Source organism: Lagopus leucura, unplaced genomic scaffold (genome assembly GCF_019238085.1).
Source record: "Lagopus leucura isolate 7727_CA_CO unplaced genomic scaffold, USGS_WTPT01 Super-Scaffold_100094, whole genome shotgun sequence".
Taxonomy (NCBI): domain Eukaryota; kingdom Metazoa; phylum Chordata; class Aves; order Galliformes; family Phasianidae; genus Lagopus; species Lagopus leucura.
The window spans coordinates 211,759-229,565 of NW_024962321.1; the positions used below are offsets into that span (position 1 = coordinate 211,759).

Here is a 17,807-nt window from a genome sequence, read left to right on the forward strand (position 1 = left end):
AGGGCACGTAGAAGTGCTGCGTGTCCCTGCAAAGCCGGGGAGACCTTGAAAGACTGGAGAAGGGGGTGGCGGTCGGGGCGGGGACCCCAGGCCGAGCGGTGGACGACTGGGCTGCAGACCCCCCATTCCTTTCCGCCTTGCGGACGTCGAGGGGCCGGCAGTACGCGGCTCCGCTCCGCACCGGGACTTGGCTGCGAAGACTGAAACCGAGAGGCTGAATCACGGCGTCGGCCCCGGGGCAGGGAAGGGACGGGCGCTGCTGGCGGCTCCCCGCCCCGCGCCGCCTTGCAGGGCTCCCCCGCTCCGGTCCGCAGCGCCGCCCCCTGGGGCCGAGTCCCCCGGGCTGCGCTCCGCTCGCCGCGATCGCTCCGGCCGAAACGACCCCCGGGTGCCTCGAGCCGCTTCCGATCCGCCCTGCGCCCAACCCGCCCGGCTCCGTTCCGGGCGAAACACCGCGGTGGAGCCGCACCGCCCCCTGACGTCACCCAGGTGGCCCTTGGTGCGAGCACGCCCTTCCCCACCCTCCCTCGCCCCGCCTCCGCCCCGCCCCGCCGCCCAATCATCTCCCGGCGCGCGGGGGGCGGCCGCGTCTCCACCAATGGCGAACGGATAAACACAGGGAGAGGGCGGGGCCCGTCCCGCAGCGGTGAGGACGGACGGCCAGCAGAACCAATGGGAGGCGGGCAGCGCTGGGCGGGGCGGGGCGGGGAGGGGCGGGGCGCCGCTCGCCTTTTGTTCGGGCAGGAGCGGGGCGGGCGGCAGTGCCCGCGCGGGGAGCGGTGCGAGGTGAGCGGGGCGGGCGGGGTCGGGGCGGCGGATTCCGGTCGTGCGGGGCCGGGAGCGGTGCGGGGCGTTGCGTCGCGGGGCTGAGCCAGTTTGAGGGGCTCCCGGCGCCGCGCGTTGTTTCGGGGCGGGCTGTGCCGCTCCCCTCCGGAGCAGCCGCCGCGCCCGGTTGCGCGCATCCCGTCCGACCGGTCCCGAGCGGCCCCGGGGCTCCGCTCCCAGCAGGGCTCGGCTTGGCCCGGCCGATCCGTGCGGTTCCGGTGCTGCCGGGGCCGGCAGTGGGCGCCGCTCCCGGGGCGGCCGTTCCACCGCGCCCCGCCCGAGAGAGCCGCGCACCTGCCCCGTGCAGCCTGCGGGGAGCGGTCCGTGCTGCGGGAGGGGGGGAGGAAGAGGAGGAGGAGGAGGAAGAAGAAGAAGCAGAAGCCCTTCCTCCCACTGGGCGCCCCGCGGGGTGCTGACAGCGAACGTCGGGGGGAGCGGAACTCGCTGAGCGCGGGGAGCGCTCTCGTTGCGTTCGCCGGCTGATTAGCTTAATTAATCAGGCAGATGAAAGGATAACGCGGAGCTGGTGCTGGGAGTTGCCTGCGGAGGAAGGCGTGGGCTGCGCGCGGGGGGACGCGTGGGAGCGTGGGCGCCTCCAGGGGCGCAGCCCGGGGCGGGAGGAGCGGCGTTGACCTCAGCGCTGTCCCCGTGTCCTGCCGGCTTTGGGCGGTGCGGGCGGCCGCTGCCCCATTGGTGCTGCGCGGCGGTTTCCCCGGGACCCCTCTGCCCCCGTACCGGGGCTGCGGCCCCGCGCTGTGCCCCGCGCTGTCCCCTGCCCGCCTGCGGTCTGGTGCGTTGCGGGCCTGGAGGAGGCGCGGATCCACTCCTGTGTCCTTGTGGGCGTGCACCGGGGCAGTCTGCGGAGGGGAGCAGCCATTAAGTGTCCTTCCACCTCTGAAGGCTGTAGTTGTTCACCGCTTTGGAGGATTTCCACAAAGTGGTACGAAAAACCCATTTGGCAGCGAACTCGGCTTAAACAGGTGGGCGCGGGACGCGCCTGCGCGAAACGCGGGTGGCGACGGCCGGGGGTCGAGTTATCCCCGGCCCTGGTGCCATTCACCGGGCAGTGAGGAGCTGCTGCGGGGGGGGGGAGCTGCACTGCAGCTGCCCAAATCCGGCGGTGGGGAAGCGCTGGCGGAAGCGTGGGGGGGCTGCAGGCCGCTCTCCCCCCGCCGCCACAAACAATGGCTCCCACTCCATTGTCTGGTGCTGCGGCCGCTCCCTGGGGACGGCGGGGATGCAGGCGTGCGAGCGGCCCGCGCCCCGTCCCCGTGCGGGTCCCGGTGGGCAGCGTTGGCGGTGCTGCTGCTTGCGGTCTGTTTGCAGCTGGGGACCGCGGAGAGTTTTGTCTCTGGTCCCAGTGCTGTGCTTTAGCATTAAGGTTGAGTGCTGCTCTCCTCCTGTGAATTCCTCCTTGTTCCCCCATCATACCCCCAGCCGGATGGGGTGCCGGTGGCAGCCTGCAGGAAGGAGCTGCTCTGTGCAGCTGCAGCACGGGGGCTGCATTGGGAGCTCGCAGGGCTCTAATTTAAGTGTCTGTACCACAGCTCAACGCTGGTCTTGAAATTTTAAATTAGGCTGGCTTCTAATTAGCAAAAGTTAAAAAGAAGTTTCGTTTCTATTGAAGCAGTGCAAGTCTGCCTTGGCAGACTCTTGTGGCACAGTTGCCAGCTCTGACCTTTGTTTCAGGTGGTGCTTTCCCACCTCGGTGCTTTAAGACTGTGCCCAGAATCAGCAGCCAATGGGGTCTGGGTGGCAGCTGTGGGTCCCAGTTGGTCCCCTGGGACCCGGGGTGTCCCCAATGGGGCTGTGCCCTGCTGGCAGCGCCTGGCTTGCAGTCAGCCCTGGAGGATGCAGTGCTTGAGCTGATGCAGCATTTCCAGCTCCACCAGGGTTGGGTTTACCCCGTTTCCCAGGGATGGGGTTGGGTGTTTGGGGATGGAGCAGGCATGCTGTCTGTGTGTGGGAGAGGCTGCCAAAAAGTCTTAAAACTTGACCTAAGCAGCTTAAAAAACACATCTGTGCTTACAGTGCTGCTGGCCAGCACTGAGCTGCAGAATGCTCCAAAGCTGCATCCTGTGCTGCCAGCTGAAGGACGGCCCAGCACAGCGCTGAATGCCATGCTTGGCGTGTTGCTGCCTGCTCTGCTGGGTGCTCCCAAGTCCCACATGCTGCAAGGGTGGTGTGGTGCACCCAAAGCTTTGGGGTCTGGGTCTGTGCGTGCTTCATCCCCCCCCCCCCCTCCACTCCCCCTTTGTGCTGCATCAGTCCTTGCTGTGCTTCCTATGGATTGTCCTTAGTGTTTGCTGGCTTTGGGCTCAGGAGGCTGCTGGGTCACTGCATCCTCCTGCATCGGTGGGGTGAGAGCTGGCTGTGCTGGAGATGCTGTGCTTCCCCCTTGTGTGCAATGTGCTGTGCTTTGTAAGGGTGGTGAGGGGAGTGAAGGAGGAGTGAGGGGCAAGATGTTTCTAATTAGATAGGTTTGAGATCTCTCTCTGAATCTGCCATCCCTGGTTGGTTTCTCTGCAGCTGCTGACAGGCCTGGAGGCATTTCATAATGCTTGAGTTGCTGGGATCTAAAATCCCTTTACGCAAAGGGCAGGCGCCTTGTGCTGGAGCAGAGCTCCTGTTGGCTCGGGGTGCTGAGCTGTGCTGGGGGCTGCTGTGGGATGCTCAGTGCTCTCTGAATATCCCATAGCTGCTGACCTGACCCATTCCCCCAGTGCTGCGGAGACGTACAAGAGGGGTCATGCAGCACTGCAGCTGGGACTGGAATCAGCCTTGTGGCATCGTTCTGTGCCTTGGGCAGGGGTCTGCTGGGGGGAGGGCAGGTGTAGAGCTGAGCTCCTCCAGCAGCAGCATGAATCCCTGGCACCGTGAGGCAGCCTGTGCTGCTGGGTGATGGCACAGCTGTTCCCTGCTCGCAGGGCTGTGCCAATCCCCACCTCGGTGCCAGCAGCAATCCTGCTCCTTTATCCACATCCCCACAATCTCGGGGATGTGCTGCTGTGCTGCTCTGTGCAGACACGGGGCCGGGATCACAGGCCAGGCGCATTCACTTTGCTGGTGGCAGAGACCTTTGGCTGCTGTAAGAGTGCTGCTGTAATCACAGTGACACCCGGCCGAGCCCTGGTGACAAATCATTAACCTGCTCCGACAGGCTGTGTGCTGACGGGTGTTGGCGATAATTCCCTGTGAAACATTTGAACTTTGCAGATGTAATGCAATTGGATGGGGAAATTAAGCTGGGGCGCAGCAGCCTTCAGCCCTGCTTCCCTCCCTCTCGCCCTGCTCTCCTGGCAGACCTGGGGCCGGGTGACAGAGACCTGTGCCGACAGACACCATTATTCTTGCTGGAAACACATGTGAGCCTCCAAGCTGAAATCCTAAAAGCCTGCAATTATCGTGTTCGTAAAGGACAATTTGTTCTTGGTGCTCTTTAAAACAAAATTTTTTTTTTTTCTTATCCAGATGGAGTTATTGTGATTAATTGCACTGTGCCAGCTCTCCTTTTCACAGGCAAATAGCGAGCTCCCATCCTCCCCTCCCGTGTTCCTAACGAGATGTGTGAATTCTTCTTGCTGAGGGGATGCGCCCTGCCGGGCCGAGGGCTCCACGGGGCTGTGGGCGGTGGGGGCGCCTCCCCCGTCGGCCACGTTGTTGGGGGGGCGGAGGGGCGAGGCTGCAGTGTGGGATCGCTGCGCGGTTCCCAGGTGGGGCAGGGTGCGGTGGGAGGCGGCTTCCACGTGCGGGAGCGGCTCCTGCTCATGGCAGGGGACGGGAGTTGGCTCCGAGGGCGGAGGAGGCTCAGGGCTGTTCTGCGCTGGGAAGGAGCCAGGAGAGCGGCTGCGGTCCTGCGTGGGGTGTGAGGGTCCCCGGTGTGGGCAGAACCGCGGGGGGTCGACGACGCGTGGGTGCTGATGGAGCTGGCAGGGGGTGCCCGGCTTTGCGCTGGGAGCCGCGCTTCTGTACGGTGGCTGCGTGCCTTGGTGGCAGCGCTGCTCTGGGTGCTGCTGGGTGGGAGCTGGGCTCTGCCCGCGGTGCACGCAGGGGGGCTGCGTGGTGCCGCGCCACCGGCTCAGCCTCGTGGTGAATAGAGAGACAAATAGAGACAGACCTGTGCCGAGAGCTGATGCGTGGCGGTGCTGTGCGTGCTGTCATGACAGGAATGTGCGGCAGAGCACCTTGTCCCTGTGTGCCCGCAGTGCCGGAACGTGACAGCCCGCTCCTGTCTGCGCTGGAGCTGTCAGCAGCCGCTCTGTGGGGCGGAGATGTGGGGCTCCGGTGGGCAGTGGGGCCGGGGAGGCTGAGCACCAAACAAAAGCGGCCGTGCTCAGCTCCTCTGTGGGCAGCCAAGGGCAGGGCTGCGGTGCCCGGCTCCGGGATGGCCGCTCCTCATTAAACTTCACTCTCATTCCCTTTGAACCCTTCGAGTTATCTGTGCTGCAAAGCCCTCATGGAAGCAGCCGGTGCCAGCACAGAGCTGACTGTGACGCAGCCCCTTGATGCCGGGGACGTCTGAGAAGTGCCTTTCTCTCCCTCGTTTGCCATTTGTTCTTCCGATGGATCCTGTTAAAGCCCATTGAAGCTCTGGCCCGGTTGTTAGCAGTGGTGCCAGCCGTGGGATGTGGCTGCTCTGGCACTGCTGTGCTGTCTGGGCAGCTGGGAAGGACAGAGGTCACTGATGTGCAGCAGGAGTGCTTCTGAAATTGCCCTTTCTTACACTGTAGTCGTTGAATTGCATTACACGCCTCTTTCCTGTCTTTAAAAGCCTCAGTGGCTGTTGCTGCCATTGCTCACGTGCTTCCTGCAGCCCAGCTCACTGCTGGTGCACGGTGCAGCTCCGGTGCTGTGTTTTGCTCTGCGTCCTGGTGGGGCTGGGGCAGCCCCAGTGCTGCTGTCCCTGGTCGGGGCCTCGCACCACCAACACCTCGGGGTGCGGGAGCCATCTGCCATGGGAGGCGGTGCTGCAGGGGCCGCTGAGCAATGCAGCCCTGCAGGGCGAGGGGAGCCCAGGCGGCCCTTACCTCTGTTTGAGGCTCTGCTTATTGCATCCCTGCTGCTGTGCTGGGCAGCTCGGCTGTAGATCAGCACCGGCTGTGGGTGCTGCTGTGTCTGTCCTGCCTGCTGTCACGGGAGCCGCAGGAAGGGGCTGTGGGGGGGTGGGGGGGAGGTGTTTACTGGAGACTTCCCCTGCAGACGGTCTGGGGGGGTTGCTGGGAGGGGACGATGCTGTCTGGCTGCTGATCAAACAGCCCTGGAGGAGCCTTCTGGCCGGGCTGTGCAGCAGCTTCCCCTGTTTCTTCACCAGGATGCCTGGCTCCAGGAAGCAGGAGGAGAGGGTTTAACCTTTTCCCAGCCCCAGTCCTCGCCTGCCTCTGTGTGCTGTGCTCTTCCAGAGCTACTGTATGCCCCAGGTGTTCCTCTCCTTGTGTGAGCTGCTGAGTCCTTCTGTGCCCTATTCCTGACTCTTGAGCTGGGGGGGGGAGGAGGGGCAGAGGGTCCTGCTTGTGCTCCACTGCAAGCTATTCAGCACCAGAGGCACCAACACTGGCTGCAGTGATCAGATAACAATGAAGGTCGAGGAGGGCCAAGCTGCCATTCCCTGCCTGTAGTGTCAGCAGGTGCCTCTGGTCCCTGCTGAGGAATAGGGACAGGAAAAACTTGTCTGGTGCCTGCCCCTCTGAGAGAGGAGTGGGATGTGTGTTGCAGGGCTCAGGAGAACGTCGCTTTGTGTGCCATCGGCTTCACCCATTTGGCTTTGAGCAAACCTGCAGTGTCCATCGCTGGGGTGGTGCTGGGCCAGCTGTGCCTCCCTGCGCTCAGTGGGGCTGTCAGTTCAGCCTGTGCTCATTGGCGAGGGTCCATTCTCCTGATTGCAGCTGTCCCTATCAGATCTCCTGAGCTCATCCTGCATCTCAGCAGCTCAGCTCACCTTGGGTGTCACGGTGTAGACAGGGAGGAGTGCAGGGAAGGGGGGGACTGCATCGTGTGTCTGATGAACTGCTGTGTAAGAAGTCGGTGTCTGAGCCAGACTCAGGAATGCTTGGGAAATGAAGTGTCTATCATATGCCAGTAATTGCAGAGCAGCGTTGCAGGTTGACTGGCTGTGTGCAGATGAGAACTGGTCCCTCTTAGCAGCTCTGTGCCATGTGTGGGACCTGGGTTCTGAAGCGTTAACACTTTTGGCTTTGTCCATCCAGGGCAGCTTTCCGAGTGGGGCTGTGGGGACCTGGTGGGCTCCTGTGGCTGCTGCCCAGGCTCTGTGTGCTGCTATGGGGCTGTGTGGGCACCGTGCAGCCCTCCAGTGCCAGCTGCTCCGAATGGCACCAGGCCCTGCACTTATCTCTGCTGCAGGGGGAGAGGGATGAGCCCCCCAGGACCCGTTGGTGAGTGGCTGTGTTGGTGTTGCCTTTATCAGGCTCCCAGCAGCGTCTGGGGGCTCCAAGTTCATGGCCACAGTGACCACATGGGGACAGCTCCTGTGTGCACTGGGGGCTTGGCTGCAGGGTCCTGGCTGGGTGCTGGGCCCCACAGTGCAGCATCACCCCCACATCTCTGCTGCACTGATCAGAGCACGAATAACCCCCCCCAGCAGCCTCCATTAGCGGGGCTGTCTCTCACTGCTTTAAAAACATGCATTATGCACAACCCATTAAAGTCGGGCGGCTCTGAGTGCGCGGAGTGCTCCTTTGCAGCTCGGAAAACATCGAATTGACGAGCAGCACTCTGCCCTGCTTCCAGGAAGGCTGCTGGGGGGGTGGCGGCATGCGGAGCGCTTCGGCTCTGCGCCCCACAGCCGCTCAGCAGGAAGGAGTTTTCCGTACCTGGCCGGGATGTTTTCCCCGTGAGTGTGGGGCTGTGCCGCTCGTTCTGCTGGGAACAGCCCGCAGCGCTGGGGCGAGCCGCGCCAAGCCCGTGCGCGCCGCCCGGCATCCCCAACCCCCCCGTGCGCAATTCGCGTCCCGGCACCACCCGACGCCCTGACTCAGCCGGGCGGTGCGGGGCCGGGGGCTCCTCCTGCCGTCCCTCGCTCCGGGCAGAGCCGACCTGCGGGACCCCCGAGCTCTGGGCTGCAGCGGGGGCCCGTGGCCGTCCGGGTGCTGCGTGCTCAGGTGGTTGTTACGCCTCTGCTGGGCAGCGCTGCTCCTCGAGTCTGAAACTCTGACTCATCTCCTCCGTGCGGCCTCGTGCGTGGCGACGGGCCGGGGGCTGCATGGGGTCGGTGACTCAGCCTCCCGCCCCCTGTGCTTGTGGAGCTCTGACACCCTTCGCTCTACCAAATCCTGCTCTAAAGTAAGCCCAGGCTGCATTGGTGGGGGTTTGGGGCTACTCTGTCCCCGCAGTGCGTTTGGGGAAGTCGAAATACCTCGACCCCCAGTGCGGGCAGCAGGACTGGGAGCAGGGCTCGTCCCAGGGCTCGTCTCTCGGCACCTCCCTCGGCAACTCCCTGCCGGCCGACAGCTGCTGCAGGCTGCCGAGGAGCAGCGCCAGCCCCGCGGTGACTCACAGCATCGCCATGCGGGCGGCTGCGGGCGGGCGCTGCTCCTGTCTACGTGGGATCTCCCGTGGGGCCCGGCTCGCCCTCTGCCCCCGGAGCCTCCCGTGTCGGGGTTGGGTGCGGGGTTCCCGTGCCCGGATAGTTCCCAGCGCTGCCCCCCGGCGCTGCAAGCCTCCGTGCTGGGGCTGTGCCAGCACCACGCCACGCTGCGATAACTGCACCCGGTGCTGCTCGGGCTGCCCTCCCCCCTCAGAACTCCGTGCCGGGTTTTCTGCTGCTCCCTGAGCTGCTTATGGGAGGGGGGATCGGTGGGGGTCGCGCTGGTGTCCCTCAGCCCCGTGCTGCCAGGAGCCAGCCTTGAGTATGCTGTGGGCACCCTTGTGTTGTGCCGGGTCTGCCTGATCATTTTTAGGGGCTTTAGGAGCATCCGCTCAGAAGGTTTACTTTATTCTCGAGGGCTCAGCCTTGAGCTCAGCTCCCGTCGCAGGAAGCAGCCTGTAAGCACTGCGGCCCATTTGCTGCTGGGATGCGGTTTTGCGTGGCAGGCGCTGGCTGAGCTCTGCTGCAGCCGCGGTTCGTGTCTGAACAGGAGCAGCAAAGTGCTGAGCTGTGGGTTCGTCATGGCTGTGGGTTCGTCATGGCGGGGCTGCCTTTCATCTCGCTTGGGGGAGGAGAGCAGATAGCGATCTGCGGGGCCGGGCTCTGACGCTCCCCTCTGCCCCGCAGTGCAGCCATGGAGGTGATGAACATGATGGAGCAGCCCATCAAGGTGACGGAGTGGCAGCAGACCTACACCTACGACTCGGGCATCCACTCAGGTGTCAACACCCAGGTGCCCTCCGTCAGCAGCAAGTGCATGGGGGACGACGACGAGGTGTACGGGAAGCAGTACACCATCAAGAAGACCACCACCACCAGCTACTGCCAGGGCGGGGGCCAGGGCCAGGGCCAAGCGCAAGGTAGGGGCGAGGGGCTCTGCTGCTGCCTTCCCGGGGCTGTTGCTGTGTTCCTGCTGGGTGCTGCTCCACACAGCCTTCCTGTGAGCTGCTGCTGCCTGAAATCCCCTCCTGCTGCCCTCCTTCCCTGTACCGAGGGCACGCAGCCAGCCCCGCGCCGTGCTGAGCTGAGCACATGTTGCAGCCACTTGGCTGGCTCTGGGGAGAGCAGCAGGTCCCAGCCCACGGGTCGGCGTCTGCTCCGGTGTTCCTGCTTGGGAAGCTGCCTTGGCGCGGCTGTGAGCTGCCGGTGTGTGCCACAAACCTGACAGCCGGGGTGCAGCCACGTGGGCACAGCCTGCGGTGCCGGAGGAGACGCTTCCCCTCACCCTGTCCCCAAAAAGAGGGCAGAGCTGTGCTGGTTCCCCCCCGGAGGTGGGTCCTCGAGGACAGAGCTGCAGTTCTCTGGGAGCAGAGCTCTGCTCGGTTCCTGTCCTGCGCTGGGGGGAATGTGGGTCTGTGATGGGTTTGCTCTTGCTGTGCCCATTCCTGCAGCCTCGGCCTTGGAGGGCTCTGTGTCCTTTTCCTAATCCCCAGTGCCAGCTGGTCTCAAGTTGAAAATACCCTTAATTTTTTAATTAACAGGCCTTGTGTGACAATTGCTTAATCATACTGCCTAATTAAGTGTTGCCTTATCTCTGTACTGCCGTATCTGTTTACACTGGAAGCGATGGCTCCTCGCAGGACGTGCCAGGACTGCTGACGGGGCGGGTGGCATCATGCTGGGCTCACTGCAATCAGGAAGCAGCGCTGGGAGCACTCCTGCAGGAGAGCCTGGCCTCACACTGTCTCTCCAACTCCCCACAGCCGACATGGAGGCTCAGCTGGCCATGACCCGGGCTCAGCGTGTCCGTGCTGCCATGTACCCCGAGACGGTGGAGGACCGCTCACTGCTCATCACCACGCAGGTGGAAGGGCAGCAGACCAACGTGCAGCGCCTGGCAGAGCCCTCGCAGATGCTGAAGTCAGCCATCGTGCACCTGATCAACTACCAGGATGATGCTGAGCTGGCCACCCGCGCCATCCCGGAGCTCACCAAGCTGCTCAACGACGAGGACCCGGTAAGCAGGCATGCTTTGCTTGGGCTTTGAGTTTCAGGGCTCCTGGGGCATCCTTCCCACCACCTCCTTCCCACCACCTCCTTCCCACCTCTGTGCTGTGGGTCTGTCCTCATGCTGCAGTGCAGCTCCTGGAGCAGGGTGAACGAGTTGTTAAAACCAGCAGCCTTGGCGCAGGGCAACACATTGGAGAGGAATCCTGCTGTGCCCCAGGACCCCCAACCACCCCTGACTCCCTTCCCCACTGCAGGTGGTTGTCAGCAAAGCAGCCATGATTGTGAACCAGCTCTCCAAGAAGGAAGCATCCCGCCGTGCCCTGATGCAATCATCTCAGATCGTGGCGGCTGTGGTGCGCACCATGCAGAGCACTAGCGACCTGGACACGGCGCGCTGCACCACCAGCATCCTGCACAACCTCTCCCACCACCGCGAGGGACTGCTCTCCATCTTCAAGTCTGGCGGCATCCCGGCCCTTGTCAGGATGCTCAGGTACAGGGGGCTGGACAGGAGGGGATGGGCTTAAACTGAGTTGAGATTAGGTAAAAGGAAGAAATCCCTTACCGTGAGAGCAGTTAGGTCCTGGGATGCTTCCCGGAGCAGCTGTGGGTGCTCTACCCCTTGGGGTGCCCGAGGCCAGGCAGGGTGGGGCTTTGGGCAAATGTAGAGTCCTATACTTGGGGAGGAATAACCACAAGTATCAATGCAGGCTGGGGGCTGAGCTGCTGGAGAGGAGCTCTGCAGAAAGGACCTGGGGGTCCTGGTGGCCAGCAGGGTGACTGTGAGCCGGCAGTGTGTCCCAATGGACCCCAGGGAGATGCTCCTCCCCTCCGGTGCCCATGGGGAGGAGCAGCGATGAGCACCCCCAGGAGCTTGGGGCCATGCTGGGGGGCAGAGCCGGGGGTGCCCACACTGTGCTGACGTGGCTCTGCCGCCCGCAGCTCGCCGGTCGAGTCAGTCCTCTTCTACGCCATCACCACGCTGCACAACCTGCTGCTCTACCAGGAGGGTGCCAAGATGGCGGTGCGCCTGGCTGACGGGCTGCAGAAGATGGTGCCTCTGCTGAACAAGAACAACCCCAAGTTTCTGGCCATCACCACCGACTGCCTGCAGCTGCTCGCCTACGGGAACCAGGAGAGCAAGGTGAGCCCGTGGCTTGGGGAGCCTGGGGAGGGGACAGCTGCCACCACCTCAGCATCGCGCCTGACCCCTCGCAGTGCTGAGTACCTGCACAAACAGTCCCAGTTTGGCCCAGTTCGGCATGGCTGGTTCTGCCTCTCCTGCTCAGAGCCATGGTTCTGTCTTTGTGCTTGGGCTGCTGCTGTCCTCCCATGCATGAGCCCCTGCAGCCCTGTGGGGCCGCAAGGTCTGCTCCCTGGGTGGGTGATGCTGCACATCCCGAGGGTCTGCAGTACGTGGCCCTGACCCTGCCTGCCTGCCTTGCAGCTGATCATTTTGGCCAATGGAGGCCCCCAAGCCCTGGTGCAGATCATGCGCAGCTACAACTACGAGAAGCTGCTGTGGACCACCAGCCGGGTGCTCAAGGTGCTGTCAGTGTGCCCCAGCAACAAACCCGCCATCGTCGAGGCCGGTAAGGGCTCTGGGGCCGCCTCCTGAGGTCGGTGGGCTTTTGGGGTGATGCCGCTCGCCCTCCCGCAGCACCGACTGCTCCTGGCTGCTTGCTCCACACCCCTCTATGCGCCGGGTGCTGAGTGTGGCCCCCGGGGCCCTAAGAAAAGGCCAGTGCTGCTGCAGCCCTCCCATGGACAGCTGCCCTGTGGGGCACGCCAGTCCTTGAGCCGCCGGGTCCCACCACCCGTGTCCGGGTCTGCGGCTGCTGAGGCACTTTCTGGGGCTGTGTGTGGGCAGGAGCCAGCCTGGCTGGCGGGCAGGAGCTGCTCTGCTCCACATTTAGCAGTCAGCCTCTGCTGAGCCGCGGCGACGTGGTGCGTTGGAGGCGGCAGCCGGGTGGCACCCAGCCTGTGCTCACTGTGCGCGGTGCTGCAGCTCCGTTTCCTCTCTGCTGGGAGCTGTGTGTCAGTATTTATAGCACAGTGTCTCGTGTCCCTGGCAGGTGGCATGCAGGCTCTGGGCAAGCACCTGACCAGCTCCAGCCCCCGGCTGGTGCAGAACTGTCTCTGGACCCTGCGGAACCTCTCTGACGTGGCCACCAAACAGGTGGGTCTGGGGGCTGCCGTGTTGTGTTCAGCTCAGCTTTTTGGGGAGCTCCATGCCCGTGCCAGGCTGATCCCGAAGTGCTGCCTTTAAGTTGCTCTGCATCTGACCTGCTGTGGCAGCATCCCCAGACACCCTGATCGTGCAGCTGCCCGCCAGCTCCCAGCCCCATGAGGATGCAAAGCCCGAGGGGTGCCCAGGGCTCAGCTCTGAGCTCTTCCAGCCCTTCATCACCTCCTGATGTGTTCCCCATGTGCTCGGGTTGCAGATTAGCGCCTGATGCAGTGTGGAAACTATTTGTGCTGGCGGTGGAAGCGTGCAGCCGGGTCCCCTGGCTCTGGCTGCAGCACTTTAACCCCTTCCTGGTGCTGCCTGCACAGCTGGGGCCAGAACTGTAGTCACTGTGGGGTTCTTCTGGTAAATCTCGCTCATTGCATCAGTCCCAGCAGCCGGGGTTGTATTGTTCCTGTGTTTCCAGCAGGAAAAGCCTGGTGGGGATGTTAAGCTGAGCAAAGCTGTGCACACTGAGCACTGCCACTTGTGCTGCCAAAGTGCTGAGGAGTACTGGGGTGCAGCCAGGGGTGCACGAGCCTTGGTGGCTATGGAGATGAGAGCCTGGAGCTCAAAGGGGGAGACGGGGGGAGGTCTGGGGGAAGAGCCCCTCTGCACACATTGAGAGCTGCAGCCCCCAGGAAGGGTTTGGGTGGAGCCCAGCCGGGAGCCATGCAGGGTCAGGCTGGGGGGAGGAGCTGCTCTGACCCCTGTCTGTGCTACTGCAGGAGGGCCTGGATGGAGTCCTCAAGATCCTGGTGAACCAGTTGAGCTCTGATGATGTCAATGTGCTGACCTGCGCCACCGGCACACTCTCCAACCTGACCTGCAACAACAGCAAGAACAAGACCCTGGTGACACAGTCCAACGGAGTGGAGGCGCTGATCCACACCATCCTGCGGGCGGGCGACAAGGAGGACATCACCGAGCCGGCCGTGTGCGCGCTGCGGCACCTCACCAGCCGGCACCCCGAGGCAGAGATGGCGCAGAACTCCGTGCGGCTCAACTACGGCATCCCCGCCATCGTCAAGCTGCTCAACCAGCCCAACCAGTGGCCGCTGGTCAAGGTAAGGGGGGGGGGACCGCGGGGGGGCCGCAGCTGGAGCTGCATGCGTCCGCTGCTGCGTTTCCGTCGAGTTAATGGCTGCTAATGGGAGGAAATTGCTCGTGCTGCTGCGGCGAAACCCATCCTCGCCCCCCGCCGTGGGGGTGTAGGATCCGGTGTGGGAGGATGCAGGAAGCCACAGGCAGCCTGTGCTGCGGGGGGGCTGCGGGGTGCCCTGTGCCTCTGGTCCCTGTCTGATGAATCTCCGTGCCCTCGCTGCAGGCCACCATCGGGCTGATCCGCAACCTGGCCCTGTGCCCGGCCAACCATGGGCCGCTGCAGGAGGCGGCCGTCATCCCACGCCTGGTGCAGCTGCTGGTGAAGGCTCACCAGGATGCGCAGCGTCACGTGGCAGCCGGCACACAGCAGCCCTACACGGTGAGTGCCGGCACAGCCAGGTGTCCCCGAGCTGGCGGGGTCTGTCCCCATGCTCAGTGCACGGTGACCCATCTGACCACGGCATGGGGACCCATCTGAGTGCCATCCCCTTGCAGGATGGCGTCAAGATGGAGGAGATTGTGGAGGGCTGCACGGGAGCGCTGCACATCCTGGCCCGGGACCTCATGAACCGCATGGAGATCTTCCGGCTCAACACCATTCCCCTCTTCGTGCAGGTAGGGGCTGGGACACGGGGCTGTGCCGTGCTGCCTCCCAGCTACTGGGAGCACACGTGTCCATGTAGCACTGGGTTCACAGCCCCACGCCGCCCTCTCTCTCCTGGCAGCTGCTCTACTCACCGGTGGAGAACATCCAGCGCGTGGCAGCTGGCGTGCTGTGTGAGCTGGCCCAGGACAAGGAGGCTGCCGATGCCATTGATGCCGAAGGGGCTTCAGCTCCGCTCATGGAGCTGCTGCATTCCAGGAATGAGGGAACAGGTGAGCGCAGCCCCGGCCCCGTGCTGGGCTCTGCTGGCCGAGGTGGATCCCTGAGCCCTGCCACAGCAGCTCAGCTCCTGTCCCCCCACAGCCACCTATGCAGCCGCTGTGCTCTTCCGCATCTCTGAGGACAAGAACCCCGACTACAGGAAGCGTGTGTCTGTGGAGCTCACCAACTCGCTCTTCAAGCACGACCCCGCGGCCTGGGAGGCGGTGAGCATGTGGGGATGGGGGGGGGCAGCCACACTGTGCCCCCACAGCTGTGCCTGCATGGCAGCGATGGGTGGGCGGAGGAGAGGTGGTGGCTCCGGCTCATGGGATGGGGATGCTGGGTGCCACGTACTCGTTCCCCACATCTCAAAGCGTGCCACCTTCTTCCCCAGGCTCAGAGCATGATCCCCATCAATGAGCCCTACTCGGACGGTGAGTGCAGCCCTGCAGGCCATGTGGCCCTCGGTCCCTCTCAGCACCATGGCAGCCAGGAGGGCGGCTGTCACCCACGGGCGCTGAGTGTCCCCTGTCCCCCAGCAGAGCTGGACCCCGGCTACCGCCCCATGTACTCGGGTGACATCCCCCTGGACCCCATCGACATGCACATGGACATGGATGGAGATTACCCCATGGACGCCTACAGTGACGGTGTCCGCGCGCCCTTCGCCGACCACATGCTCGCCTGACCGCCCGCACAACAACAGGTGGGGGGGGCCGGGGGTTGGGGGGCTGCGTCCCACTCCCGAAGCCCACAGTGACACCCACTCCTCCATGCAGGCGTTTCCTCCGTGCCGAGGGCGGCCTCAGAGCTGAGCGATCGTGAAAAGGACTCGGGAGACAGAAGTGCCTGAAGACAAACGTCCCCATTCCCACGAGAGGTTTCATCTTTCCGTTTTATTTTCTCTTCGCTGTGGGTCTGTGCAGGTCCTTCCTCCTGGGACTGCTTCGAGCGCCTACTGCCGCATCCAGCATCCAAATACTGTTTCTGAAGCTTTAAAACACACAAATTCCGCATCTTTACCAACCTTTCATTGGCAGAATAGTCTTTTCTATGAATATATATATTTCCTTTTTATTTTTAATATGGTGCCAACGGCTTTTGCCGTCTTTAAGTTTGTGCTTTCTAACGTCCCCACGATTTGTTCTGCGCGTTAACGTTCTAGGGAAGGGATCTGATGGGAGAAACCCTTTGTTTTCTGCAAACTCTGCTGTCAGAAGGGCAGCCCGGGGTTTGCTGAGAACAAACGGAGCTGCACCCGGAGCCCTGGGGCTGCCGTGGGTCTCTGATCTGCTGCTGGGAGCTGACTTGTCCCCGCAGCGCCCATGGAGGAGTGACTCCAGCATTACGAACCGTGTCCTTGTACCGACCCCTGTTGCACATTTTAACCCTTTCCCCTTCTTTTGGTGAGTGGTGTGTTTCCGTCCCCTTTCCTTATCTGATGACTTTTCTGAAGAGGCTCTGGATCTGATGGTCTAACACTCCGCCTGGCAGTGGACGGACTGTTACTGCAGTGTGGGTCCGGAAGGGGAGATTTTATTATTTCTATAAGTTGTTTTTGTATAGACCAAAGTAAAGAATAAAATAACCCCCCCAGCCCCGGGTTGTCGTGAGCCTCTTCTTTGTCGGCCCGGGGGGATTTTGGGTCCCATTGAGGTGGGATGGGCATCATCAGGTACGGCGCTGGGTCGTTTGCATGCCCACCGTGTCTGCTCTGCCAGGAAGCAGCAGCTCCTGGTAATTAAGATGTTTGTTCATTAAGCAGCATCACCGGCATCTCAGCTCTGCTGTGGTGCGAAGCTCATTTTAATGAGCTCCGGGGGATGAAGGCGCACCGCGGCCGAGCGGAGCCGCGACGGAGCTGCGTGCGGTGATCGATTCCCACCCAACCTCCCGCAGCCGGGCGGCGCAGACGGAGGCAGGAGGCCTCACCGACAGCCGCTCCCTGCGAGCGGTGTGGAAGCGGCTCCGGGCGCCAGGCTGGCAGCGTGCTGAGAGGTGGAAACTTGCCAAAGTCACCCGCGACCTTCACGGTGCCATCTGCTGCGCGTCCCCGCGTCCCCCCGGCTCGGCACGGGGAGCTCAGCCGGGCGCTGCGGGGTGGGCGCTGCTGGGAGATGCGATGCCCCGCTCGAGGGGGCTGAGGGACGGGACGCGCAGGTTCGCGCAGCTGTCGTGCTGCGTCCCCCAGCGCCCGGGGCGGCCCGGGGCCGTGTCTGTGCCCTGAGCTTTACGCCTGCAGGCCCGAGCTGGGGCGGAAGGCAGAAAGGAGCGGGGAAGCGGGGTTGGCTCCAGGCCTGCCTCGGCTCAGCCCCGCGGCCCGGCCGAGCCTCGTGCAGCAGGGATGCGGCCCCGCTTCCTGCTATGTCCCGTGCCAGGATCGGAGCCGAGCAAAACAACAGCTGTCTTCCGGGAGCCGTGGGAGCCGGGCGGCGAGGAGCGCACATCCGGAGGGCTGCGGAGCCCCGTCCGACAGAGCTGCTGCAGTGACGGGCAATGGGTCGATGCCCTGGGCCCGGAGAGTCCCTGTGTGCCGCTCTCCGAGTGCTGCTCGCCGGGTGCTCGCGCTGGGGTTCGGCCGGGATCCCGGGAGCGGGGGTGCTGCTGGGGCAGAGGTACCGAACCCGGCCCCCCCAGCGCCCGCAGTGCCCTCAGTCCCCGCAGCGCCCCGTCCCGTCCCGCCTGTTGCCCTCTGGTGGCAGCTCCGCCGCTCCCCGCCCCAGCGGGACCCCCCGAGCTCCGGACGAGCGCTCAGCTCCGCCCGTGGAGCTTCTCCCGTCCCCCGTGGGACTGTCCCCTCGGGGGCTGTCATGGCCCCGCGGGTGGCAGCAGGAGGGGCCCGGCGGTGCCATCCCACCCTGCAGGGACTGCCCTGCCTGGGCGCAGAGATGGGAGGAGGAGAGAAAGAATGAGCTCCGACTGCGTTCCGTGGCTCCCGACGGGTGAAGCAGGAAGTGTGGGAGCGGGGAGGGGAGGACTGCTGCTGCCAGGAGACTGCAGAGGGCATTTCTGAGGGACTGAGCCATCGGCCTTGTCCTCCTCCCCACTGCTCTGCAGCCACGCCAGGCGCTGCGTCACCCTCTGACGCGGTGCCCAGGGAGCTCCCCCGTCCTTCTGCCCCTCCAGCCCAAATCCCGCACCCACCTCCTCTGGCCGCCTCTTCCCAGCACTGCCTCCTTGCTCCCTCACAGCCTCGAGTTTTGCCGCAGCAGTTGGGGGCACAAAAACAGTCCGGG

At 63.8% G+C, this 17,807-nt stretch overlaps 1 protein-coding gene across 1 annotated transcript; it reads left to right on the forward strand.

Moving 5' to 3' along the window:
• Window positions 1–728: 728 nt before the first annotated feature.
• Window positions 729–16,170, forward strand: LOC122188932 (junction plakoglobin). Its single transcript, XM_042887616.1, has 15 exons — window positions 729–786; window positions 9,053–9,285; window positions 10,129–10,382; window positions 10,630–10,868; window positions 11,318–11,519; window positions 11,823–11,967; window positions 12,451–12,554; window positions 13,331–13,669; window positions 13,930–14,085; window positions 14,202–14,321; window positions 14,432–14,582; window positions 14,674–14,795; window positions 14,966–15,005; window positions 15,114–15,277; window positions 15,351–16,170. Exons 2-14 carry the CDS (start codon window positions 9,060–9,062, stop codon window positions 15,257–15,259), a joined length of 2,244 nt encoding a protein of 747 aa, XP_042743550.1. The 5' UTR covers window positions 729–786; window positions 9,053–9,059; the 3' UTR covers window positions 15,260–15,277; window positions 15,351–16,170.
• The last annotated feature ends 1,637 nt before the right edge of the window (window positions 16,171–17,807 follow it).

What these genes read in the sequence shown, in the direction of transcription:
- LOC122188932 (XM_042887616.1), top strand. Translation starts at nt 9,060, where the DNA reads ATGGAGGTGATGAACATGATGGAGCAGCCCATCAAGGTGACGGAGTGG. An exon ending in TTCCAGGAATGAGGGAACAG is followed by an intron (nt 14,583 to 14,673) that starts GTGAGCGCAGCC and finishes GTCCCCCCACAG; the next exon opens with CCACCTATGCAGCCGCTGTG. An exon ending in CAATGAGCCCTACTCGGACG is followed by an intron (nt 15,006 to 15,113) that starts GTGAGTGCAGCC and finishes GTCCCCCAGCAG; the next exon opens with AGCTGGACCCCGGCTACCGC.